The sequence below is a fragment of the Bemisia tabaci genome, chromosome 8 (assembly GCF_918797505.1).
Source record: "Bemisia tabaci chromosome 8, PGI_BMITA_v3".
NCBI classification, from domain to species: domain Eukaryota; kingdom Metazoa; phylum Arthropoda; class Insecta; order Hemiptera; family Aleyrodidae; genus Bemisia; species Bemisia tabaci.
This window is the reverse complement of record NC_092800.1, coordinates 23,450,007-23,477,318: the sequence shown is the minus strand read 5'-3', so window position 1 is coordinate 23,477,318 and position 27,312 is coordinate 23,450,007. Positions and strand designations below refer to the sequence as shown.

The following is a 27,312-nucleotide window of genomic DNA, read 5'->3' as shown; positions in this document are numbered from 1 at the left end:
GTCTCTACATACGAGCACCGAGCAAACACTCGTTACACTTTCGAGCTAAAACCACCCGACTACCATGTCACCGCCTATACAAATAAGTCTTTTCACTCTCGCACGCATCTAATTGCAGCTTACATTGTAGCGTGCACCTCAGCACCCCCTCGCCCGCGGGTGTAAGGAGGGGGTAATTAGTTCACCTTGGAAGCTTACTATAATCGCAACGATAAACCTGCAGCTATCGATATTTTTTAAGAGCTTTTACGGGAAGTGTAGAGTAAAATAGTGATTGAAGTTCAGTGACATTTCCAGCCGCGTGTGTTCTGTGCAGAAAGCACGTGTGAACGGTCGGTGGTTACCAAATTTCTTTAAATAAAAGTAACGTTTTCGAGAGAACCTCTGAACATTGATCCAATAGGTTTTCCAGGAGATACATCTGGCATTAGTCATTTTGAGGAAAGCTAGTCTCGGAGGTATACTCAGTGCAAACAATCAGAAACGATTTTTTCGCCTCAATATTCAGATAAAAAATCATTCGTGTAATTTTTCATTATGTAATTTTTAAACGTTAAACGTGTTTTTTTCCAAAACTGAAGACAAATTGTCACTAAATTTTGTCAGTAAGAACGACAAAAGGTACACGACCGCCTAGCTACATTAAATCCCCAGAAACTTTAAAAGCCAGTATGAGATTCCTGGCAGTATTGACCATCGTCTGGTGCACGCATGGTTAACACTACCAGAAATTTAGTGATGGCTACTAGATTTCCTACAGGAACATATGGATCGCATTTGGCAAGAAAAAAGGAACCAGCGCGATTACAGTGTTTTCAAAATCGTGCAACTTCTTCTATTGATCTGTCATTTGAACCTATGGAAAAGGATCGATTAACAGGGTGTTCCTGTTCGCAGCGAACACCTTAATAATCGATTCTTTACCACGGATCCCAATGGTGAAATATTGATAATCGATCATTCACGCCACGCCACTGTTTGTTGGATGCGATTCATAAATGACTAGGCAGATTATTATTCTCTCCAAACATACCATTCGCTTGAAAATAAGGAATAATATAACTCGGAAAAACTTATTTTACAGCAGGAAGATGTGTAGCGACGTTCTGGAGTTACTATGGCATTCCTCTTCAGAATGCTCGGATCAATGGAAGTGCAGTTTACAATGCACATGCACCGGGAGGAGACCTAATTCCGAGTCCCAGTGTCCTTGCCCTTGACTGATAAAGTTCGACGGAAATAAGTCTTATCTCCCAAGGCTACAGGTAAAAAACTGGGGGCCTGGAATTATGTGCATCTCAATAATGAGATTAATTGGACATTGTTTGAGATTCTATTCTCAGGAGAAGGCTGTACCTCTGTGGGAGTCTTAAGTCTATACAGTTTACTCGTTTCTTGGTTGTTTTTCCCGAGTAATAAAAGGATAGGGAATAAAATTTCCGAGAGTCACCTATTTTTTTACCGTATAGCGGATTTTAATAACGGTGCTGACATTAAAATATATAAATGAAGTGAATTTCAGACATTGCATAGAAACTAAAGTGAATTTCAGACATTGCATAGACAAACTGCACTGCAATTTAGGAAATACTGATACGTCTCCCTTAGTTTCACAGAATTCTAGGATACACATTTAACACAATGTGTTACAAATGGAAATATTCAAATCTAATTTTAGGCGCATGTCACTGGTTTGAAACATTTGCAGGGCACGCTAGACCCCATGCAATTTTCCAATCTTTAACTTTTCTTCCAGAAAATTATAATAATTTGTTTTATGCAATGCAGTATTTGATGGTCGAAAATAAAATTTAAATAATTTCAGGACAAAACCAACTACGAATTGTCTTTAACTTATCGCTGAAAAAAAAGTATGGTAACGTCTACTATGGGTCTACTTGATGATTTACACAGTGATACTATTTAGAGAAAATAACCAGAATTATAGTATAGTATTCACTAGAACTTTGGTGATACTTACCATAATATGGTAAATGCCACCAAAGAGTCTGATGTTCATTACCATACTTGGATCACAGGCCAAGAGTATGATAAAATCTACCATATTTTTTTTCAGTATACCAATTACCTTTTCTTCTTCTTTTTTCTTTTTTTTTTTTAACAAAACGTAACAATGCTTTTTTGCATCAAATACAATCTGGCGAACTTTGAATCACGCGTCACGAAGTCCTTTAGAATGGGGCAAAAATATATTTATTAATTTTTTTCCTGCTCCAAAAAATTTTTTGCAAAATTTGAAGCGTATAGCACAAAGTCCTTTCTCTCTAGAATGAGAAAACAACCAGAAATGCAATTTTTTTTTTTTTTGGGTAGAAAATTCTTGAGAACAAAACAAGGACTCACTTTTTCCGTTATGGTCGACAGTAAATCCTTGGCCGAAAAGGAGCTGACCCCGTGGAATTTCATCGGAACCGAGGATTCATTTCACAGCACCACAAAAATCACCAAAACCGCGGCTAACGACGCAGACTTCCGGCGCCGAGACAACGCACCAAAAAAAACAGAACTCCGAGAATAAACCCAAAAATCCCACAAAATAAACAAAAAACTAAATCCGAACAACCGCAAAACCACTAAGTACGTAAATAGCGCGATTTTTTCGAGTTGAACCGGAGAGGAGGACGCGACTCTCGCGGGTGGGTGTCGAGGACTGGCGCCGGTCCAGCGGAGTCGCCGGTATATACGCGCATGACTCAACAGTCATCAGGGGGGGATCCTAACCTCAAAGTCCGCGGCACGCGCCCCCCCTTCCCCCCCGGGGGGGGGGGGGGCTTCCGATCCCGCCTCGAGTAGTTCCGACCTGCACCAACGACCACTGCCCCGATTACTCACGAGTACTTGCAATTTTCGAGTGCGCTGTAATTGCTGTTTCCGACGCGCGCCGCGGCCGCGCCGCACAGTGCGGCCTCTGTGGACAAAAATGAAAAAATCACGCACGGAGAAAAAACTTCGTGCATGGGACCCGAAGTTGAGGTCATATGGATCTCTGAAGTTTTCTGATTTCAGTCGAGCTGCCAAAGTTCGGGTCAGACATCGAGGCACTTCGGTATGCACCGGAGTATTTCGGATGTGTGACCCGAACCCTTCGGTATATATCGAAGTACTTCAGATGTCTGACCCGAACTTCGGCAGCTGGACCTCAAGTTTTTAGATACGTGAGCCGAAAACTTTAGAGATCCATATGACCTCAACTTCGGGTCCCACGCACGAGGTTTTTTTCTCCGTGGCATGCAACTCGACATCGTAATATTTTTTTTTTGGAGTTAGTCATCTTAGAGATATTTCTGACTCACAATGATGGTTCATTTTCAAATTGTTCGCTCAAAACTACTTCAAATTTTGGTAGGAAGTGGGCGGAAAATGGGTCGAGAATCACTGGTCCATAAGAAATATACGGGAAAAAGACGTCAACTTCAAATGAAGATTTCTCGCTTGAAATGCAAAATGCTCTGGGTGGTTGACATTTTCTTAATCCTCACATATCAAACTTCAATTCTACCAAAAAGATCTTGCGAATTTTTGTGTCTATCAGAGATAAATTTGAAGTTATTATTTGGGTGTTTGGCGTTGCTTTTACATTGTTAACATAGGGTTGTTTCGAAGTTGCCAACTTTAAATGAACTTTTCTCGATACACGCAAAAAATCCTGAGATATAATATTTACTTGTTCCTCGAGTGTTTTACTTTGATAGTGCCACAGAGTTTTCCCATGTCGGCGCTACTATCTTCATTATTTTAAGTTAAGTGTCTTCTACCGATTTTTGTCCGCATCGTCCATAAGTATGCCGCACTGTGCGTCGGTAAACTCTCTCGAACTTCTCGATTCGGAGAAGTTCTTCCGACAAAACTTGAATTCTTAAATAATTGGCTTCCTGAACTTGTTATTCAATTATATTCGTGAGATTATTTCAAAATACATTTTTCCGCATCGCCCGTAGAGATGCCGCACTGTGCGCCGGGCGGGTGACTCACGCGCCGGGAATCTCCGGAAATGCGCGCGGCGCGCACCCACCCACGCACGGCTTTCGGGAGCGTTTCCGGAAACACTCCAGGCGACACACGACAATTTTTGACGCTTTTCTAGACTACGCGTCAACGTCAGCGCCCCCGCGTTTTATCTCGCGGATCCGCGGAATTTATCGGGTAATTCGGCAGGAAGTTCGAGTGCGCGGTTGGGATCGTGCGGAATTTGGCGCGTGGAATTCCGATGAGTACCAAACGAGAAATTTGGGGTGATGGGAGAGGACTCGAGTGTGCTTCACGCTTCAAGTATGCAATTGTTATGCATCATCGGGAAAGGGTCCGTTTGGATGGTGTGGAGTTCGAGTTTCTTGATTATTTCTTTTCTCATTCTATTTACATATTTTTATTTGTTTACTAACAATAAGACGAGGAGGTTTTGAAAATAGATTTGAATACCCGGTGGCGATTCTTGTTACACTGGAAAAAAAACACATTGGATCTAGAGTCCATACTCTTGAAAACATTGACAAGAAGAAATACTCTTGATTCCATCAGGTTTTTGCTTAGATCAAAAGGAAATCCACTCAAATTAAGAGGCTTGGTTCTTGGTTTAATCAAAAATCCGATTGAATCAGGAGTATTTTTTCTTGTCGATGTTTTTACACTGGTAAAAAAACCTCTTGGACCAATGCATTGACTTAAGAGTACAGTTTCTTGTCGCCGAATTTAAGAGTCTTGAACTCTTGTTTCAAGCGGATTTTGCATTGAAACTAGAGTCCAGAATCTTAAATCCGGCGACAAGAAACTGCACTCTTGAACCAAGAGGTTTTTTTTACAAGTGTAAGAGTCTGGACTCTAGATCCAATGTGTTTTTTTTTTCCAGTGTACCTCGGTTTTTTCTTGTATCGACATAATCGATTAAATGAACCACGTTTGGTAGAAAGGAACCAAGCGACTTCAGACATTTCCAAATTTAATTGGGCAATTTAATTTTTTACAAGATAACGTTTGTGCGGATTCCTTTGAAATTTTAAGAAATTTGCTTCGTACCATGCAGAAAATTCACTACAATTTGCACAAAAATCCGCACAGCCGGCCGTTTTCATGTAAAAAATGTAATTGCTCACTAAAATTATGGCAATAGCTGATGAGGCTTGGTTCCTTTCTGCTTAACGCGGCCTAACTGACAGCCGCGACCGGCAAACTTCCCCCTAAAAATGGTATTGATTGATATTCATTCTGTCAAAATACTGAAGTGCGAATGCTCCGCGAGTTTCATATGCATGCTGTCCATTCCACGAAAAAGCTTTGTTAACGTATGGCCGGCCCAAGGGTGGTCTGAGCTGAGCTTCTTCCAATGATAACATTTTCTATATCGGGCTTCATCGAGAGGTGATTGATGTAACAATAGTTTTCCCACTAACTTCACCTGCGTCAAACGAATACGCTTGACCTTGAAACATGCTTCAAGAGAATATCAACTCCAAGCTTTCATGTATAGGGTTAATAAATGATGCTCGGTTCTCCGAACTCGAGTATAGGTTCTCTGATAAATTATCAATTATATTCATGTTCGATGTCCCATCAACGTCCAAACCCTTTCTTTCGTTTTCTGAGAATTTGTCTCGTACGATTTTCCCAAATGTGACCAACACATATCCCAGAAGGTAACATAATATACTATTCATCATTTCCCAGGAGGAAGGAACGTATCTCCATTCCCGGTTGCTAAAATTCACTCAGACGATTTAATTTTTTAGAGGATTGTACCTGTGGGATTTTTGTCCAAACTTATTCACATTTTTGCATGAAATCGTGAGAAAAATCAGTGAGATTCTCAGTTAAAAATGCCAAAGATTCTCTTGAAGGAAGTGCGATCTGCGAGGGGCCTAAAAGAATGTTTCACCAGGGTGTCTGCTAAAACAGGCTGGCCGAAAATCAGTACTTTTCCGATACTTTTTCAGTACATTCCCAAAAAATTCAGTATCTCCTCAACAGAAAAGTTCAGCACTTTTCAGTACCTCCATTTGACGAAATTCGAAAAATTTCAAAACTTTGAATATCTCGCTCAAATTGAGACAAAAATTACCAGAATTGGAAAAAAATCCGGATTTCTTGCGGAATTTCCGCACTTTTTCGGTACTTCCGGCCCCCTCTTGAGGAATCATGCTGCAATCGCACACGCTGAATTTAGCAGCTGAATGTGGGAGTCAACAGTCATCGCCCAACGGCTGAAATTAGCAAAGTCGAGTTATTTTCACCCAGATGTGTATCAAATCTACTTGAATAGTTCAAACAAATTCAAAATTGGTCCGATGGTTGCTGAGAATCGTTGCTGAATTTTGCGCGTGACGCGAAAAATTCAGGCATCGGGCCGATGACTTCCACATTCAAGCTACATTCAGCTCCCACATTCAGCGTGTGATTGCGGCATGAGTACTATTTCCGGACTTTCCGGAAATTCCGGACTTGTAGACAATCTATTCACGGTCGTCTAAACAAAACCAAAAAATGATTTTCCGATCTCGCATTCGCTGACCCACTTTTTACAGAACTCGTCACACGGAATGAACGCCCGTCCAGCCTCCAATCTACGACGGTCCGGTTCTCGCGAGCTTTCCCGAAGGAAGTAAACAATCAGGGCGCCCGATTGATCGGCCCAATTGAGCGGCCATTGAAAGGGCGCCGGAACGGAAACCGTAATTGACCTGTTATCGACGACCAGCCGGCTCGGTATTTGGGAGCACCCGGCGCGCCGGAGGCCCCCCATCATCGGGCCGGGAGGGGGGCGGTGGGGGATCGGAGGCGATTCATTCATGATTCAAGGAGCCCGACGGAGAGGAGAGGAGATAGCGGGCGGGTAAAAAAAGCTCGGAATGCGCGGAATGCGATGCTCGAGTTGGTCGGTCGAGAGGAGGCGCTTGCGGATCGGAACCACCGACTCCGCCGCACAGTGGATCGAGTCAATAGGAGAGGTTGGACAAAAGTTTGAAACTTTGAAACGCTTGTGACTCCGTTTATACAAAATTTTGAGGTTCCAAAAGTAGTTCCATTGGTTTCCTCGTAAAATCTTCTTCTGAAAGCACCCCTTGAAATTTAAAGTGCGACGAAATAAACAGCAAAATTGGCAGTTTTATTAAAAAATTGCAAGTTCGACTTTTTTTATTGACTCGATCTACTGTGCGCCGCGCCGCCGCCGCGGATCCTTATCAGTCAAACACACCGTTCACTGACGCAAGTCGCGTTGATTATACCGCGTTGCCGCGTTAGCGGGCGTTACGTCGATTACACGCCGCGGCAGACACCTGGAACTGGATAACGCTACCGTCCGCTCCAGCTGTTGACGAATGCGATTTCGGGGTATCGATCGAACGTCATTTAGACGGAAAGGACCTATCAACAGAGGAAGTTTTGAAAAAAAAAACCCACTCATTCAGCATTGTTTAGGTTTTTCAGCAGTGGCGTGGCGTGCTTTGCGATACATCAATTGGACTTCATTTTGCGATTCGGAACTATAACTTCCGACCCATCTGTAAAAGCACTTATCTGGATAGAGAAACTAATGGTACATACGATGGTTTTAAACTGAGGCACAATTTATAGTTCCTAATTGCAAAATGTAGTCCAATTGAACTGTCATTTAAACCTATGGAAAAGGATCGATTGACAGGGTGTTAGCAACGAAAAACGTAATTATCGATTCTTCACCTTAGCTTCAAATGTGGGAATATCGATAATCGATCCATTCACGCCTCGCCACTGTTTTTCAGGCCTTCAGCTGAAGATCGAGTCCTCCTGCTTGGTGACGTACTAACGATTCGCGCGAGGAGTTGATGACCTCAGAGAAGATTTGGAGAAGACGTCAACGGTCAGTTGACAATGAGAAGAATAAAATTTTGATCGTGACTCTTCGCGAATGGATTTGATCACGCGTGACGCGAATTTAAGTTTTGATGGTAAAGTCTTGCAGATAGGCGAATTACACAGTAAAGAATAAAACTATGGAGTGAGACCTCATTTGTGACATTTAGCGTCATGTTCGACGTTTCGCGAGATCGCTCTGAACGTTGGAACTTTAGAGCTCCGGATCCATACACTGAATAAAAAAGTTATGGGCTGTAAGCCATACCGTCCGTTCCGGCCTCAGAGGCCGGAAGTTCCAGATGCTGGGGCCGTAGCCTCGACTGCCCTGGCTGGTACGCCCGAAAATTTCGGCCTCTGAGCCCGGAACGGACGGTATGTCTATATAGCCCATAACTTTTTTATTCAGTGTATGGATCAGGAGCTCTAAAGTTCCAACGTTCAGAGCGATCTCGCGAAACATCGAACATGACGCTAAATGTTACAAACTCTGGTCTCACTCCATATAGTTATAATATAACCCTACTTACGGGCTATATAGCCATACCGTCCGTTCCGGCCTCAGATGCCACAAGTTCCAGATGCTGGAGCCGTAGCCTCGACTGCCCTGGCTGGTACGCCTGGAACTTTCGGCCTCTGAGCCCGGAACGGACGGTATGTCTATATAGCCCGTACGACTCCCATGACCGGGGCCATGGTGGCATGCCCCCCCCCCCCCCCATCGAGCAAAAAAAGGGGAAAAAGAAGGGAAATAGGAGGTACGGGGGAAAAAGAGAAAAAAAGTGCTCCTAAAAATTTGCTGCAATGGTGTCGAGACAGAACTTCAGAACTATTTAACCACGTCCGCTAAATCAAAGGTTACTCAATACTGCAACAATAAATGCGCCATATACTAAACTCAAATTTTTCTCTAAAAGAAGTACTGTTCGTCAATTTTCAACTTTCAAATAAGGCGCAACTTTTATACTAAACCTGCTTTTTCAATCTGGGAGAGGCTACTTCTTCAAAAATTTTCCAGGGGAGTCCACCCGGACCCCCCTTGCTCTAGGGATGTCCTCCCCAAAACCCCCACTTGACATAAGCAAATGCCCCCCCCCCCTTCAACTCACTTTGAATCCGTCACTTCTCCGGACCCCTAACTATCTCACATTTTGTCCCCGATTCAAGCAGACGCCAATGAAAACCAAAAATTACAAAGAAAAACGGCAACAGAAGACCCGCGACGAGAGGGCCAGCAGCGACTACTTGCGTCAGAGCAGCGGGAGGATGAGCCGGCGGGCCAACGTCTCAGACGTTAGGATGCTCGTTTCAGCCCGGGGGGGGGGGGGGGGGCGCTTGGGGGACCCAGTTCCAGGAACCCGCGACTGACTCAACCGCCGCGGCGCCGCCGCGCGCGCGCATCACTCGCTGACTCACCCGCGGCCGGCACCCGCGCGGGACCCGCGAAAATTTCGAATTTTCGCCGCGTCTCGCTTTCGAGTGGGGCACTTGAACTTTGGTCCATGCGGCTTCGGCCAGGAATTCGAACTATTTCGATTGCATGAAAACAACTTGATCGGCATCTGAGAATGTACTTAGAAGGGTTAATGATGAAAAATTGGGTCGATAGTATCGGAATGCTAATTATTCTGTGACTCAGTGCGTGGTCGATCCCTGAGGACTCATCGGTGAAAAATGACAACACTCACGAAACCTGGTGCAAGGAAAAAAAATGAAATTGCTGATTTAACAATTTTGTAGGTAAAAAAATGTTCGACATGTTTCAATGTAGATTTTACGATAAAAAAATGCTAATTTAACCACCCCTGTGGCATAGAGCTTTGAAGTTTGGAAATAAGAAATATCATTAAATGGACTACATTTCGCAATTAGGAACTTACATTTTTGTCCCACTTAATAAAAAAAAAGAAAGAAAGGAAAAAAAAACGTATACACCATTAGTTTCTCAGTGTACATAAGTGTTTTACCCATGAGCCGAAAATTGTAGTTCTGAATGGCAAAATGTGGTTCGAATGTAATTTAAGAATGAAAAGTGAAATTCAAGACTCTACAGAACCACCTTGCTAAAAGGATGGTTCAATTACATTTCGTCTTATGGACCAGTTTCATGTTTATCATCATTCATCACATGAATCAATTTGCGCTACATTTTTAGCATACCATGGTTTCTGCAAACGCGTAGAGTAAGAATCGAAAACCAAACAAAAGGCTAATTTTGCTCTTTCTTGGCAGGGAGAAACAAAGTTTCATGACATTTTTCTGATTTTTCAAAGTAGTTGGCCTTTGACTAATTTCCTTGTCTTTTCAAAAACCTGCCACCCTGTCACTTAAAACGGCAAAAACCAAGAGAGAGAGGTCAGAGTCAGCCCGCGGTCGAAAACTTCGTCGCTTCTCCATCGATGAGGTATTGATCTACCGATCAAGTTCAATGATCGGTTCGTTGATGTCGCAGAATATGTACATTATTTTTTTACTTATCAATTTGGAGATGGTCAAGGTCACCTGCGGTCGATCATCAAAACTTCATTGGACCTCTATCGATAAACGATAGATCTCAAAATCAAGTTCAATGAGGTTCCGCTGATGATGGCGCAGAAAAGAAGTTCAAGTTTACACTATTATTTTGTTACTTATCGAGAATGAAGCAATCATATTAATAGGTTACCACTTCTGTGAGGCGTTTGACCTCAAATAGAGCGCGATTTTGACAGTTATACGCACTTACACAGGGCCTCATCTACAAAATCACGGTCGTCTCTTAAGGAGTTCAGTTCAGGTTAACCGCCTCGCCTCACGGTCAAACAAATAGGTTCAATGAATCGCTGTTAATCAAATTATGTTTTATTTTTTGGATCAAAACATATCGCTAGAGGATATACCTTTCAGGAAAAATTGCTAAAACTTACTGACGGAATGTTTCATTTACGATAAATTACAGATTGATGCCATCGACTTATTTGAGAAGTATACGGTTAAAACGCATGCCAGTAGTGGCTCAAGATTTCCGATTCCATACCCTGTTAAAAACGTCCCATGGGGGCGACCCCCGGGACAGCAACAGATACCTGTCAGTTTTAATCACGATTCTAATTTTTCACGAAAAACCCGGACACGCAGTGATATGACGTACAGAAAACGTGGTGTTCAAATTGGTCACCATCTCCTGTCATTTTCTCACCAATTCACAGTAATATGATTGCTTTTGTTTCTATGCTTTTTTTTACACTACACCTGGACAATCGTTCATATGACGCACAGAAATACAAAGGTTTTAAGATAGAGGCAGGGTCAAAGAATCACATTTTCCGATAATTACTTTGAGCAAGATGTCCGAAAATAATGGCAAAAACTTCACGGTGACAGGAGGCCGTAACGCATTTCCGACGCTTCAAAGCTGGAGCTAATGAAAATTCAATAGGTGTGCTAACAATATCTTCCTTGTTTCGAGTGAATTATCTAAAAAATCCTGAAAAGTACACCGTGAAGAGACGTTAGAGGGACAGAAGAGGAATAATTCACTTTTTTCTACTTCCACTGTTGCCACTAAGTTAATGAACATGCGTGGGTCGTTTTCGGCTAAAAAGTTTTGTCGCCAATTTTGATTTATCACATTTATTTATTTTTTCCTCCGAGAATCCACCAACAAGATTAGCCCAAACATTATCTGAACGGAAAAACCTCGTAGAGTTCAATGTAGCTCACAATTTACATTGGTTTCAGAAGGATGTCTGTACAGAAATGCGGGTTTTTCGTCATTTCGGCGACGAACTTCACTTTCAGCTCCGCCCTTTTTCTACTAGGACGTATTTCTGCCAAACAGAACTATTTGCATTATGACGTGAGCTCTGTTACGCATGAATTCTTATGGGTCTTAGGGCTCATGTCTCAATGCACATAGTTCCGTTTGGCAGAAATACTTCTACTTGATTCTATGCACTAAAATTTTTTATGATCATTTCAGGACCATCTGACATTCGCCATTTTGGAGATGGACAGAGGGGTGCATCGCCGAAACGACGGCCAAAAATGTGTCCAAGTGTTAGGAAACAACTACTAGCGGATACATTGTTTCTTACACGAGCCGATATTAGTAACAGGGTGTCTAGCGATTATCAAAAATAAAATACCCTGACATTTTTCTGACAAAAACGGCAAAAAAACTGGGGAAAATTTAAAATTTCCTGACAAACGGAAAAAATCATTCCCTGACAAAAAGGGAAAACATTCCCGGCTTTTCGACACGGTTGAACTGATTAGCAGGGCCGGATTTACCTACTTGCCGCCCATGAGACGCCTGTATTTTTCCGCCCCCTTCTCATTCGTTTCCACAGTTGGAGTTGGATTACCGAACCAAAGTTCAGTTCCGTAAATCCATTCCTGTTTGGACAAGGCCTCCCATTCATAAAAAACGAACGAAAAAATTATGAAAGAACAAACATAAACGTAATTAATAATTTTAACTTCCGCCGCTGCCCGACCGCACTGTGTTGGCGCAATGCGTGAAGTATTCATGCAGTCTTGTAGGCGCTATGCGTTTCACGCCGACTGCTGCTGACCGCAGTGTGATTGACGCAATGCGTGAAGTATTCATGCAGTCTTGTAGGCGCTGTGCGTTTCATGCCGACCGCCGCGCCGCACCGCTCCGTTCCAGGTTAAATTGCGTGTTTGGTTTCTCTCTTAACTCGACTAATTAAAGGTGTTGTCTATGAGACTCACAATAACAACGGTGAGGCTCATAGTGTCCTTTCTTTTAATTTTTCTTGTTTTGCCGGTTGAAAATGCGGGTGTGATCCCTGCGAAACGTCCCGGGTTTCTTATTTTATTTCATGTGTTTCTTTTTATTATTTGCGGCCTTAGTCCCGTTTTAAGTGGTTTCTCTGTTAATGTTTCGGGCCGATCAAGTTGTTTTTTCCATTATTTTTCGGATAATTTGGTTCGCAATTTTGCTTGAAGTTCCTGGAAATCTCAAGGAAAAACGGACTTCATTTTGCAATTCGGAACTATAACCTCCGACCCATCTATAAAATCACTTATCTGGATAGAGAAACTAATGGTACATACGATGGTTTTAAACTGAGGCACAATTTATAGTTCCTAATTGCAAAATGTAGTCCAAATATGAATAAGCTTCCGCAAAAATAAACATTTTATCGACGGAAAGGCAACTCTCGAACGTTCACACGGCGTTTTCCCTTAGCAGCATTGAGAGCCAGAGCTCGGAAAACCCCATGTACTCAATTTCCCACTTGACAATATCGATGTTCATGTTAACTGGCCAGTCGCTTCATCAAGCAAGACGTCGTCACGTCCACCATCCAGAACAAATCCATACCGGGTTGCCAGTTGGGGGAAAATTCCGAATTCACATCATCGTTCCCACGAGGAAACTCGGATAGGAATAGCCGCGTCAAGCGTCAAAAACCACGAAGACAACTCCACGGAGACATTCGCGAATTGGACGAGCACACTATTTACACTCCCAACATGCGCCAGACACAAAAAATGAAGTGACACATCCGAACGCCGGGTGACTTTGAAAACCACAACTTTTCCCGGAAAAGTTTGCTCAGCAAGTTGCCGCATGCGGTGAGGAATGTCCGACTTTCCGACCGAGTGGCGATGAGGGGATTTTACGAGGCTGTTCGCAAACCCTCCGACAACATCGCAGACAGTGCTTTTTGTAGAGACTTTTTTTCTATCAAGGATGTTTAGTCTGGCACCTCGCCTCCCCCTCCCCCTCCTTGGGGTATTCTGCGGAGATGAGCTAAAGTCGCTTAAACAAAGGTTCTATTTCCAAGTAGTGCAGGGCAGACCCCGTCGGGTATCAAATGAGTAAAATTATCAATAGGTATGAGTGCAGGGCCGGATTTACCTACTTGCCACCAATGGGCCACCTGTATTTTGCCGCTCCCTTCTCATTCGTTTTGGAACATCAATAAAAACCATCAAGTGAAGTACCGGAAGGGGAGGGGAGGGGTGCATAAGACGCGTTCACTCGTGTTGGACACATTTTTTGCGAAAACCGTGTCAACTCTATTAGCAAAAGTTCACGGAACTTTGCGCGAAAGTTAAGTTCCGTAAACCTATCTCTGTGTGGACAAGGCCTTCCATTTGTAAGAAATGAACGTAAAAATTATGCAAGAACAAAAATAAATGTGGTTTAATAATTTTAACCTCCGCCGCCGCGCCGCGCTGACTACTGTTTTAGACGCAATACGTGAAGTATTCCTACAGTCTTGTAGGCGCTATGCGTTTCACGCCGACCGCGCTGTTTTTGACGCAATGCGTGAAGTATTCATGCAGTCTTGCAGGTGCTAATATGTGTTACATGCCGGCCGCTGCGCTGAGGGCTTCTCCTTTTCATCTCAAGTCCTACTTCATCAAGTCCTATTCATCATCATTGCTCTCTGCGCCGCGTAGCTCCATACCAAATTGTGTGTTTGGTTTCTCTCTTCACTCGACTAATTAAAGGTTGACTCTTGTGTCACTGAAAGACGCTTTTCTCGTTTGTAATTTTTTTTCTGAATCCGATTTTTTTTATACCTATATTTAAGAAATTGCAAAATTTGCCGACCCCTAAATTTGCCGCCATGGGCCGAGGCCCATGTGGCCACCCCCTCAATCCGGCCCTCTATGAAAGTGCTTAAAATTTTTGAACTTGAGAAGCTTTCGAACGGGAAGTATTGCATTACGGCATAACTTGGCGACAAATGTTGTCATTTTGACAACTTTTCCTCCTTTGATACTGTTCAACAGAAAGTAAAAGGTAAAAATTACTAAAACCTCTGCTGAGGTAGATTTCCTGCGGGACTAACAATATAATTTGTCATTTATATTCGACATTTTATCTACCTTTTTTTTTTTGAGAGGCGGAGAAGAGAAAACTGTCCATTTTTGAGAATGGGCGAGAACTTTTAGCTTTCAATTAAAAAAGAAAGACTCATTACGCAAACGGCACCGCGTCAAAAGTTGCTTAGTTTCACCATGAAAAAATTTCTTCAAAACTTAAAATGGTAGTTTTCAAAATCAGAGACGTTGAGAGTACACGCAATGCATTAAAACCTAAAAAAATGTTTAAGACATTTTGAATCTCGGAATCCATCCTGAATATTTCTTTAACCAATTGAAAAAAATTCTCAAAGAAACTACCTGATGATATTGTGCGATGCAAAGAGTGGCGAACAGTAAGATTTGTTGCGTCGATAGAGATTGAAGGAATTTTTCTTCTAGCCGCCAAAATTTTGTTGTAACGAGAAACGACGCAGCATGACACAACATCAGTATGGAGCATGAGATCAGCATGAGAGTGGAGAATGTTATAAAAATTAACGTTGAAACTCGGACAAAGTAAACTAACAAACCACAAAGCTTCTTATTTTTCGAATTCACACAAATAATTTTTAATTCTTAGGTTTTTGAACACGCAAAAATGATGTTTTGACACCAAATACTAGAGAGAAAAAAAAAGAGAGAGAAAAAAAAAACACTCTCAACTAATTATGCTCTCGGAGCGTGTTTCCCCACGTTTGCCTTCGTTTCGATTTCGAATCTTCTTGTGTTTCCTTTAATTGAAAGATTATGAGCAGATCTATTTGTCAAAACAAAGCTAAAAGATTTTTGACGAATATTTCTTGAAACCCGGTAAGAAAAATAACAGAAGAGGAGAAGTCACCGCTAAATTGCCTCCTTTTCATTTAAAATAGACAAAACTCCGTAAATACGAACACGACTGTTCAATTTAATTTTTATAAAGCAACCGAGCCCAAATATAATGAGACATATTTAATAGGGTGTGACAACACAGGTATGTATGTACTTTCATTGTGCTTCATCAAGACGTAAACATTTTTGAAAATAATAATCTCGCCGGAGATGCATTTCAATGGCAAATCTGCGATTCGGGAAACCACTGACACTTCTAACATTCGTTTATTATTTTTTGACTTGACAAGGTTATGTCACAAGCTCCGCGGCGTGGATGCCAAGTCGTGCAAAAAAGTAACCTACAATAAAGTACTGTCTATGAATACGAATCATCTGTTTGAAACTCTTCTCATGTTAGCTACTCCCAAAAATATAAAAAAAAAAAATTAATTGAATAAAAAGTCTATTTAAAGCATTGAAGTTTGGCAAAACAGCGTCAGTTTTATAACTACAAAACCGTAAAAAAATGGGTTACAAATTTGCAGCATGTCGCTGTAGATTCATAAATTAAAAAAACCACTTTAACTTGCCTAAAACAGATTTTCCCGTGAACGAAAAATGAATTAGCAAATTAATTGAGTCCTTCATTTTAACTAAGTTGTTTGATGGAATGTTTATACTCTATTAAAAAGAGGCGTCAAACTTCCTTGGAAAAAAAGAAGTTAACTGCAAATCGTGTAACTTTCCACGGAATGATTTATTGGGTAAAATTTACGCGGATGATGAACGAACACTTCTATGAAAAGCGGATCATAAAAGTGTACGGAGTAAAAATAAACAAGTGAACAAGATGTGTGGACTGGCAATGAAACGTTGGAGACTGTTTAATCTGTAACGGCTAATATGTGTGTGAGAATAATGATTAAAAGATAGTCGTGCTCCCATAATATATTTTAGTGTTACAATATTACGAATGCACATTCAAAACCCAACGCTGGGTACGATATTATTTTAATTTCTTATAAGTTTCTTCACTAATCCATGTTTATCAACGTCTGGTTGGTTCGTTCAACTTATATGGTCCCACAAGAAAACGTGTTTAAATTTAACATGATGCTAACTTTTATAATTCATGTATATGCAGGCGACCTCGACTAAAGGTAAATTCATTTTTGCGGAATTTATAGTTCAAAAGTTTACTCTTTACTCTTTCAAAAGTTTGATTTTGGGGGAAAAACTAGCTGGTGGAACTTGGTACGCCGTTTTGGCCAGCTAAGGGAATTCCTTGCGCTGTCTGGACCCTCTTTAAGAGTGCAAGGAACGCGAACGATTTCAGGCCCGTCCATGAAATCACCGATCTGCGCAGGGAACCTTATGGCACATATGCTGTTTCTAACATGAACCAGAAATCGTATAGTTCCAGACTGCAAAATGCAGGCCAGCTGAGATAGCGACGAAGGAGCTTCCTTGCAATCGCCTGATTCCCCTTCAATTGGGTGATTAGGCAAGAACATCTCCTAAACGTTAAAATAGTCGCATCCTTTGAAAGTGATCTATACCTCAAACTGTTATTATCATTGCTAACTTCCTTACGTACTTTACGACCCGGCTATGGATCGTATTCGATACATCAAGAAGGTGAGCTTGTACCAATATCGATTGGTTTGACTTGTGAACACAGTACAGCCTCAAAAGTCCATTCTGTAATCTGAGGGAACGGGTTCTCTGTGATAGATGTGTGATTCTTATGAGTGCCGAATGGCAATGTAAAGTGAAATTGTTAGGAATTTTCTCATCTTTAGCTTTTTCAACTTAAATTCTATAATTTTTGTTTAAGGTTATGTTATATTGTTTAAAACCATCGATAAATCGAACCACTATCGAATACGGTCCATTGCAATGTTGGACTTCTAACTGACTTCACGTAAGTCTTTTGATTTGCTTCAACAGGGTGTCTACTAAAACAGGCTGGCCAAACGTCAGTTCTTTCACATTACTTTTTCAGTACATTCCCAATAAATTCAGTACTTTTTCAGTACCTCCATATGAAGAAATTCGAAAAATTTCAAACATTTAGGTTTACTCGCTCAAATTCCGACAATAATGACAAAAAAATGAGTAAAATTCCGGACCTTCTTGCAGGTTTCCGGACTTTTTCAGTACTTCCGGACCGCCCTTAAAAAGCAGTTCTACTTCCGGACTTGTATAGACGTACTGTTCAATACTATGTCGATCTAAACTAGATTCGCTCTTCCTGCAAACAAAGGCTGCGAATTGAGACTCAGAAAAATAATTATGCGAGAATACGCCGCTTTTCCATCTGCTCCAAAACAAGCTGTTTTTCACCGTCTGTAAACAAATTCCTAATCGCACACACTGGAAAACATCGAAAATGTTTCGGAGGCGACTTTGTTCCACCATTTCCCTTTCTCCTTTTATTTACGTGACTTTGATCAAATAATATTTGCGAGCGTTTCCGGTTGGACCGAAATTTTCTCGGGTCAAAATTTGGTCGAGCGCCAGCTGGGCGGATTCTTCGACGGGTCACGGTGGTTTGTTGACAAAGAAGCGCGGGAATTCGAATTCGACCGTGAACTTCGCCGAAAAAACACGCGAGAAGTACTGCCGTGCTAAGGAAAAACGCCGTATGAACCTTCAGGCGTTGCCAAATTTCTTTCAGTAAATCACGAATTTTCGGTAAAATTTGAAAATATTTTTCCTCCAATTTTTCAGCAAATTTCTTTCGCGATTTCGCCTAACGTTATCAAAAATTTCAAGGATAAATATTCATAGCTTTCCTAAAAATCTAACATTTCATCGAAGGAAATTTGGCAACTCTCGAATGTTCATACGGCGTTTTTCCTTAGCACGGCAGAGTTGACAAAGATCTTCCGTAAATCGGTGAAAGGTTGTCGCGCAGAGAAGAAAGTGTCTCTCTTTCCGATCATTTGCACTATTTATGTTAAAAAGAACTATGTGCATTGGGATTGCGTGTGACATACTTCATTTCAGCATAAATACGTCCATTTCGTCGCCCCTCTAACGTAAAGGCGTACCTCAACATCCACGTGAACCCTGTTTTACATACAACTCCATATTTTCGGGGGCTTATGCGGAAATCGAGATACGTCCTTACACCAAAGGTACGACGATTTAGCAGTTGTTACTTGTTACTGAAATCAAAATATCACGCATTTATGAAGCTACATTGGTAGCTTAATAAACGTGTCAGCATTTGGTAGTGGCAACATATTCACTCACATCCTACAGCTTTCTATGAAAGGGATTTGATTTATTTGCCCAAACGTTCGCGGAAATAGTGATCTCAGTTCACACAAACTCAAAATTGAGTTTTTGATACTGAAGCGTGGAGGAGATTTCTCCGATCGCGCTCAAAAATTAAACCTACCGAAGTTAAGGTGGTTCCAAGTTAGCAGTGTAGGTAAAGCCTCGTTAAGTTCTGATAAATTATGTTAAGGCGACGAAAATGCTGGATTAGAATGCACTGAAAAAAAATTCTCGGCGTTTTTACCAAGGTCCGTTGGTACCTTTACCATCTCACTTTTTTTTTAACAATTATTGGTAATTTTACCAAGACAGACTGGTAAACTTACCTAAAAACCGGTATTTTTACTGTTTTTTTTCAGGTAAGAATACCACTTTTATTGGTAATCAATTCCCGGTAACTTTGCCATTTTATCTCGGTAATTCTACCACAGTCGATAAAAAATATTGGCGTTTTTACCAAGGTCTAGAAAATTACCGAGAAAGTTCAATAATTTTACCGAGATTTCTCGGTAAAATTACTAATTCCATAAATGGTAATTTTACCAAGAAAAAACTGGGATCAAATAGAACCCTGAATTCTTGGTAATTTTACCCTTTTCTTAGTAAATACACCGATATTTTTTTTTCAGTGCAGTGCTCCCGTTCCATGTCCGTCAAAAGTTCCGGGATTCGGAACTTTTTTGTTCCAATTTCTCTCACTTTATAACCGTCAAAAGTTCTGGGACTCTTTCTAGATTTTTTCAAAAGTTCCGAGAAAGTTCCGGAAAATGCAAAAGATCCGGAATATTTTGGGAATTTTAAGAGTTCCGGGAAAAATTCAGGAAAATATCAAAAGTTCCGGAAATTGAGATTGGTTCCGGAAAATGGGAGCACTGCAATTTTGGCCAAACCCATGTCCGCAAACTGAGAAAACCAAAAACCATGGTAAAACTTACCGAAAAGCGAGTGCCGAAAGGGTCGGCTGGAGCTGTAATGCTCCGCTTGAACTGCCGGTTGATCCGGTTTGGTGGAGGCGACATCGCGTGCATCTTGATTTCCCTGCAGGTAAAAAAAAAAATGGATAAAATATGAATTGCATCGTTAATGACTTGACTTAGACTTTAGTAGGTCTAATTAATTCTAAAGATATGCCAAACTGAGTTGACTTACAAGGAGGATACTCGTTCAAGAATGGCATTCAGCGCGACAGAAGACTCGTTAATCTCTCCTTAAAACACAATGGGCCTGTTGCATGGCCGGATTAAGGGGGTGGCCACATGGGCCGCGGCCCATGGCGGCAAAATGCAGGGGGCGGCAAATTTTGCAATCTTTTTGAATGTAGGTATAAAAAAAAAATAAGAAAAAATCAGATTCAGAAAATAAATTACAAACGAGAAAATTCGACAATATCTCTCATTTCCTTAGAGTAGAAGTATATTAAACATCTAATGTTGTCGTCTTTCGGTGATACAGAAGACAACACCTTTAATTAGTCGAGTTAAGAGAGACACCAAATACGCAATTTGACCTTGAGCGGAGCGGCGCAGAGAGGAATGATGACGAGGACTGAGTTGAAAAGGAGAAGCCTTCGGCGCGGTGGTCGGCATGAAACGCATAGCGCCTACAAGACTGTATGAATACTTCACGCATTGCGTCAAACACACTGCGGTCAGCAGCAGTCGGCGTGAAACGCATAGCGCCTACAAGACTTCATGAATACTTCACGCATTGCGCCAAACACAGGGCGGTCGGCGTGGCGCAGCGGCAGGAGTTAAAATTATTAAACCACATTTATACGCTTGTTCTTTCATAATTTTTTCGTTCGTTTGTTATGAATAGAAGGCCTTGTCCAAACAGGGGTGGGTTTACGGAACTTAACTTTCTCGTAAAGTTCCGTGAACTTTTGTTGGTGTTGACAGGGCTTTCACAAAAAATGAGCCCAACACGAACACGTCTCATACGCCCCTCCCCTACCGGCACGTTCACTTAACAAATTAGAAGGGGGCGGAAGATTACAGGCGGCCCATGGGCGGCAAGTAGATAAATCCGGCCCTGGCCTGTTGCAAACTTTTGCTAGAGCCAAAATAAGAGTTGCTACTATCAGTAATTATCTCAAAAATCACGATGAGCGCGTTGGCAAAGTTTGAAATGCACTCCTAACTTCACAATCTGCGTGAGAAATTTGCGTTTTTTGAGCTTCCCGCTTCAAAAACGATACTACAGGGTGTCTGCTAAAACAAGCTGACCAAAAATCAGTACTTTCACAGCACTTTTTAAGTACTTTCCCAATAAATTCAGTACCTCCTCATCAGAAAAGTTCAGGAATTTTTCGGTGCCCCCAATTGACGGACTTTCTCGCAAAATTCCGCACTTTTTCAGCACTTCCGGACCGCCCGTTAAAAATCAGCACTATTTCCGGACTTTCCGGAATTGTAGACACCCTGTGCTACGGCACGGGCACAGTTGAACATTTCATTAGAGGTGCCGTTCTATCCAAACCCTGTGCACTAGGATACTACACAATATTCCACATGGCTGACACCAATCCGCCAAAACACATGTGCCTGGACGAGATTTTAACCATTTTTTAACAACCCAGCGTGCTTACATTCACGATTTCTTCGCGTTGATAAAGATCCGTTTTGGTCTTGTGCTTTCGATTCCGATTTGCGTGCGGAAGCGGGAATTCGGAAAATATTCGATAAGGACGTCGCAAATTGTGTGTTAAAGAATGGATTTTAGACAATTCTGCTATACCCAATGGAAAGTAAGTCATGGTTGCATCCCTAGTGTGGAACAGACAAATTAATTTTGTTGTTGTTTCAAATTGAAACCACCACATAAGAAACGACTAAGAGAGACGATGCAGTCTCACATACATATAAATTAATAGCTCCACACGAGTGACCGAGATTTCAGTTTGAGGACACGCCGACCGGGATTCGAACATGGAACCTTCGGTGAGACAAGGCTTACATAAATATACGAATTCAGTTTCTCCGTAGCTGACAACACAAACAAAAACTGACTGACTGCATGTCACAGTAATATTGAATAGTATATATTACTATACACTGAAAAAAACTCTGGCCGTGGAAGTTTCCGAAGTTCCGTGAGAGAGGCCGAAAGTTTCGGGCGGAGCATCTGGGCATTCGAAGCTACGGTTCCAGCACCCGGAACTTTCAGCCTCCGGGCCCGGAACGGACGGTATATGGCACGTAATTTTTTTCCAGTGTAGTATTAATAAGTAATATTGAGTCCATCATTTACTTTATATAAAATTTAATTTTGCATTCAAATGTGGCCGCTAAAGTTTCGGATTGAAATTCTCTAACTTTTTCAGGTTTTCCCGGATCAATTTCGGGAGAATTCCCTGACCTGTGCGACTGTAGTGTGTGATACCTAATATTTTTCAGATTCATTAAACGACTAGGGGACAAGCTGACGTTACACGCGGTGCGACTTTTGTAACGAGTTGCTGAGTTCCTAAAACACAATCTTTTTGAGGTTTGGGTCGCGTCTAGTTCAGTTAGGTAGGGAATGGTTGGGGAAAAGTTAAGTTCAGTAAAAGTGGATTAGGTCTTGTGAGGTAAAGATGAGTTAGGTTACGTAAAGTTGGGTAACTTTAAGTTAGGTTGGGTTAGAGTATAGTCCCTTTATACTGAGAGTTAAGACGACCCCCCCCCCCTCATGGAGTCAAAAACGGGAATAAAGATTACACAAATTGAAAGTTTTTCGTAATCTTTGATCAGCTCATTCTCAAATTCCTTTCTCCGTTCCTTCTCTCATTCCGTTTGTTCCTTGCTGAACCCGTGATTCCCCGGTCCATTCCAGATTATAATCTTTGCATTTGGTGAAAATGTAATCTTCATTCCCGTTTGTGACACTGTGGAGGCCTAAAATACGGGAACCAATCAGAAATGGATTCACATTGTCTTAACTCTCAGTATAACGGGACTCTACACTAGAAAAACAACGCATTGGATCTAGAGTCCAGACTCTTAAAAACATTGACAAGAAAAAGGACTCTTGATTCAATAAGATTTAAGCTTAAATCAAGAACCAAGCCTCTTAATTTGAGCGGATTTCCTTTTGATTTAAGCTTAAATCTGCTTGAATCAAGAGTCCTTTTTCTTGTCGATGTTTTCAAGAGTCCGGACTCTAGATCCAATGTGTTTTTTTTCCAGTGTAGGTTAGAGTAGATAACACAAAAAAACAAGATTTGAAATTTGAAAAGATGTTGTAGAGGGAAGTTTTAAGTTTCGTTGACACCGTGATCATCTTTCTTGACACCGTGCTACGTAATCTCCCCGATCACCAGAAGGATCACTCATCGAACGTTGCAAAAGGTCTCGCGGAGTTATTTTTAAAAAAACAAGCAGTTACGCGCGCACTGGCGCCACTCCAATGGCGGAGACAATCGTATCATCGCGCGAACGCTAACTGGATCACGGATTACCCATTACAGTTAGCCGGAAAAATATCAGACGGGGCGCGATGCATGCGAAGAGAAATGCGAAAGTTGCGAGGCGCCCCGCTCCGGAAAGAGAACAATTTTCACATTTTCTTAATTTTTCGTCACGGTGGCGCTCGCTCGCTCGGCAGATGCACTTCCAACAATTTTGTTGGCATAGGTAACGCGTGCGTTACCGCGGGTCGCGCATTCATTACGGTCCTCCGCGGATTAAAATTGGCTTGCGAAAATGAGCATCTATCTTGACTTCTCAACGTGAGGAGAATTATTTAATGGTCGCTGTTGAAAAATGTAGAGCAGGGTTCATCGAGTCCCGGTCAAAAGAACGTAACTAATTTCCAATGTTGCAACATTTCCATTTACACATAATTTGAAAAATAGAATGAAATTGTGAATCAACCACTGTACTAATTGCGAGGGGCGTTGGTTCATTTGAAAGGTGTTGTTCTCAATGCTTCGGGAAAACTATAAATTATTTTCTGGGGTTCGTCCCCGATTTTTAAATCCCTAAAAACTCATAAATTGGATGAGGGGAAGTGGGGGTTTTTTGTTTTTTGTTTTTCGGAAAAGTTTTGTTGCTACGCATCTTACTTTACTGTTTGCTGTCTTTTTATCAGCTGTTTTCATTCAACAATCATCATTAAGTGAGGTTACTTCCAACACTCAACTGCCATCAACTTACATTTTTCTTTTCCCGCGTTTTTTTTTTTTTTTTTTACGGTTTTTCATGACTGGTTCCATCTTTTTCCTATTGCCAATTTTTACTCATTAAGTCAATAACCTCCAATTTTTTTTCTCATTTCTGATGAGAACTTTTCACGCTGTTTCTTTTCAATGTGTATAAATATGTTTATTATTAATTTCCATTTTCATTTCATCCTTTTTCTTCTGATTTATTTTTTTTTAATTTAAAAATTGAACTTTTCAGTTATGATTTTGTTAAAATAATAATAATTTTTACTAATTTTAATTTTAAATTTAACAGTTGTTATGAGTGAAATTTTCAATGACCGAGGCGGTCGTCCTCCAAAACGTGGTCGCGTTTTCCAGAATTCTTCGCATGTTCGTTTAGTGAAGCAAGAACTTAACTCTGTTATTAGTATAGAAAATCAAAGTTTCATTTCTTCATTTCGGAAGTATAAAATTGATGATCAGAACTTTGATGAAAATTTTGTTACCAAATTTTCAGTCGGTTCAATGAATATAATTTGTTATCATTGTGATGCTCGCCATTTTCAGGGTGAAATGTCCAATGGTCATTTTAATAACTGCTGCCAAAATGGCTTAATTTCTTTACCGAGTATTCGGACAAATACCGATTTGAAATCATTATTTTTATATTCTCCAAATTTCATAAAGCATATCAGAAATTATAATAGTGCTGTTGCTTTTGCCTCTTTCTCTGCAAATCGAATTGATATTCCGGGTGATGGACCTTATTGCTTTAAAGTTCAAGGATCCATATATAGGTAAGTTTATTTAATATTTATCGTTTGTATTTATTCTGAGAGATGGAGATGTTGCATGTGTGAGGGATTTGCGATTTGACTGTTGATTCTCATTTAAAAGTTCGCAAGAAACACGATGGTGCCACTGGTTTTCTCTGAAATCAACTCCCAAGCTCAAAAAAAGCTCTCAAAGTGAGGCCAAAATGGAGGGGATATCCCACGCTACCCTGAGAGTCCACCTCTACATCAAGACAAACTCTCCATGCAAAGATAGGGAGCAAATACTTTAGCAGTGATGCCGGGTTTTCTGTTTTGAAGTCCCCAAATAAAGTGGCAACCCTGCTAATGTATTTGCTCCCTATCTTCGCATGGAGAGTTTGTCTTGATGTAGAGGTGAACTCTCAGGATAGCATGGGATATTCCCTCCATTTTGGTCTCAATAACTTGAGAGCTTTTTTTTGAGCTTGGGAGTTGATTTCAGAGGAAACCAGTGGCACCATCGTGTTTCTCACGAACTTTTACATGAGATTCCACAGTCAAATCGCAAATTCCTCACACATAACATCTCCATTGCAGGGCGCAAGGTTGCCACAGAATTTAGAAAATGAAATTCCGGAAAATGAAATCTGGCAAAATTGAAATGTGGTTACGTTCCTTCGTGGGAGGAACGACGTTTTATGGACGGCCAATTGGATCCCATTCAGCAAGAGATACAGCCGCGCGAATAGACTTTATAGAGGTTAAATGACACGAAAATTCGATGGTCACATTAAAAAAGTCTGAAATACACTCCTTACTGCGCAATTTGCGTTGTTAGGAACGCGCTTTTTCAAATTTCCCGCGTCTGGGGGCAGTTTTCTAATCACCGGAAACGAGCAAACGGCGGGCTCGGTGATTTCCGGAAGATGCCGAGTCGTTGTTGTTGTTGTTGTTATTTTTTCCTTCAGTTTGTTCACAAACCCAACGTGATCTCTTATAGTGGTCCATATACGCTTTATGCGGTCACCAAATCGATCAACTTTTAAATATCCAACGCAATCCTTCTACATTTCATTTCACGATATCACGAGCTCCGATTTTTAGGTTATGTTGTCAGTTTTAGTTGACCGGAAATAGCCGCGAGTTGCCGTTAATTGTTTCCGTAAGAAAACTGCCCCCGACGCGGGAAATTTGAAAAAGCGCGCTCCTAACAACGCAAATTGCGCAGTAAGGAGTGTATTTCAGACTTTTTTAATGTGACCATCGTAATTTTCATGTCATTTAACCTCTAAAAGTCTATTCGCACGGCTGTATCTCTTGCATGCAACATTGGATCCCATTCAGCAAAAAGGAACCAGCGCGAATACAGTATTGTAAAAATGTTGCTTCTTCATAATTATCTAAAAAATTTCCCAGAATAGCAAGTAAGTTCTGCTTCCCACCAAAAAATTGTTAATTTTAAAGGAAAATAATTGTGTAAATTTCAATACTGTACGTGGATTAAGTATATTTTGAAAAACATTTAATCCCGCTGGATCCTTTTTGCTAAATGCGATCCAATTGCTACCGAACGGTAAACCGAAACACTCAAAAAATCACAATAAAGCAGAGCAAAAGCAAAAGATGATCGCTTTCGCATGGGGAAAATGGATACCTTTAGCTACAACTTACACTCTGATCATTTCTATTTCGTAAAACATAGAGACAATATAAGATCACGCGCGGAAACGGCACAAATTCACCAATAAACGACACCGGGCAAGATGGACTGCGGACTGATGTTACAGCGGACTTTCCTTCATGAGCCCAAAGTTTTGTTTGTTTTGTCACCGACAAGGTGAGGAGCGTGCGTTGAGCGACTGGTGAGGACCAGCAATGTGGAAGCGCGGGAAGAGACGAACTCGCCGAAAGCTCGATCAAGTTGTTACCTGATTTTTCATCACGCGGAGTGTTTGCGCGCAATTTTGAACGTGTTCGATAGCGGGGCGTCCAGTTTATTTTTCATTTTGGAAAATCCTGATAAAATCATAATTTTTCCTGATTTTTGACTGCTAAATCCTGATTTCATAATTTTTCGAAACCTGATCAAATCTTGATTTTTGGCGGAGAAAAATTAAGCGAATGTAACCTCACAAAAATAGCTCGATAAAAAAATCCAATCGAACGGCCGACTTTTCTCGAATCCTGATTTTACGACCGATTTTTCCTCAAATCCTGATGAAATCGGGATTATGTCCTGATTGACCTCAAATTCTGACAGAATCGGGAAAATCCTGATGCCGTGATCCGTGCTAAAGTTATGACACTTCCCACGGTTGTTCGATGTTAAATCAACGTTAACAAAGTAAAGGACGACGGACCGGTCTTATGGGAAAAGTGGGCCCGGTTAAATCGGCTGGTGTTTTGATATGTTGTAGGTCTTGACCCACTGATCAAAAGTGTCAATGGGCGTTTCTTCCGATCTCGAAGTTTTACCCCCCATTTTGGGGGTCAAAGTTGCCAATTCGGCGTATAATTGGTAGTTTTGACACCCGGATTTATTGGTTGCCTATAAGATTCTTTGATGGTTTCTTGAGTCTATTGTATCCTCTGAATAGGCTAGAGACCATTCAAACTCAAAAACTGAACAATTTTGCCTTATGGGGAAGGGGGGGG

General features: G+C 41.2%; 2 protein-coding genes across 3 annotated transcripts in view; both read right to left on the bottom strand.

Moving 5' to 3' along the window:
* Nup62 (nucleoporin 62) overlaps positions 1 to 25,840 on the bottom strand; it is a 128,341-nt gene extending 102,501 nt beyond the window's left edge. Inside the window, exon 1 of one of the 2 annotated variants that reach the window (XM_072303837.1) lies at positions 25,581 to 25,840. In XM_072303837.1, the coding sequence (XP_072159938.1) occupies positions 25,581 to 25,665 (85 nt within the window). In that variant the 5' untranslated portion in view covers positions 25,666 to 25,840. The remainder of the gene's footprint in view (positions 1 to 25,580) is intronic. The other variant, XM_072303836.1, reaches the window with a different exon arrangement.
* Positions 1 to 26,443, bottom strand: part of Sarm (sterile alpha and armadillo motif) — a 105,191-nt gene extending 78,748 nt beyond the window's left edge. Inside the window, 2 exon segments of the mRNA XM_072303834.1 lie at positions 19,713 to 19,815; positions 26,329 to 26,443. Coding sequence (XP_072159935.1) covers positions 19,713 to 19,815; positions 26,329 to 26,357 — 132 coding nt within the window. The 5' untranslated portion in view covers positions 26,358 to 26,443.
* Positions 26,444 to 27,312: the final 869 nt, after the last annotated feature.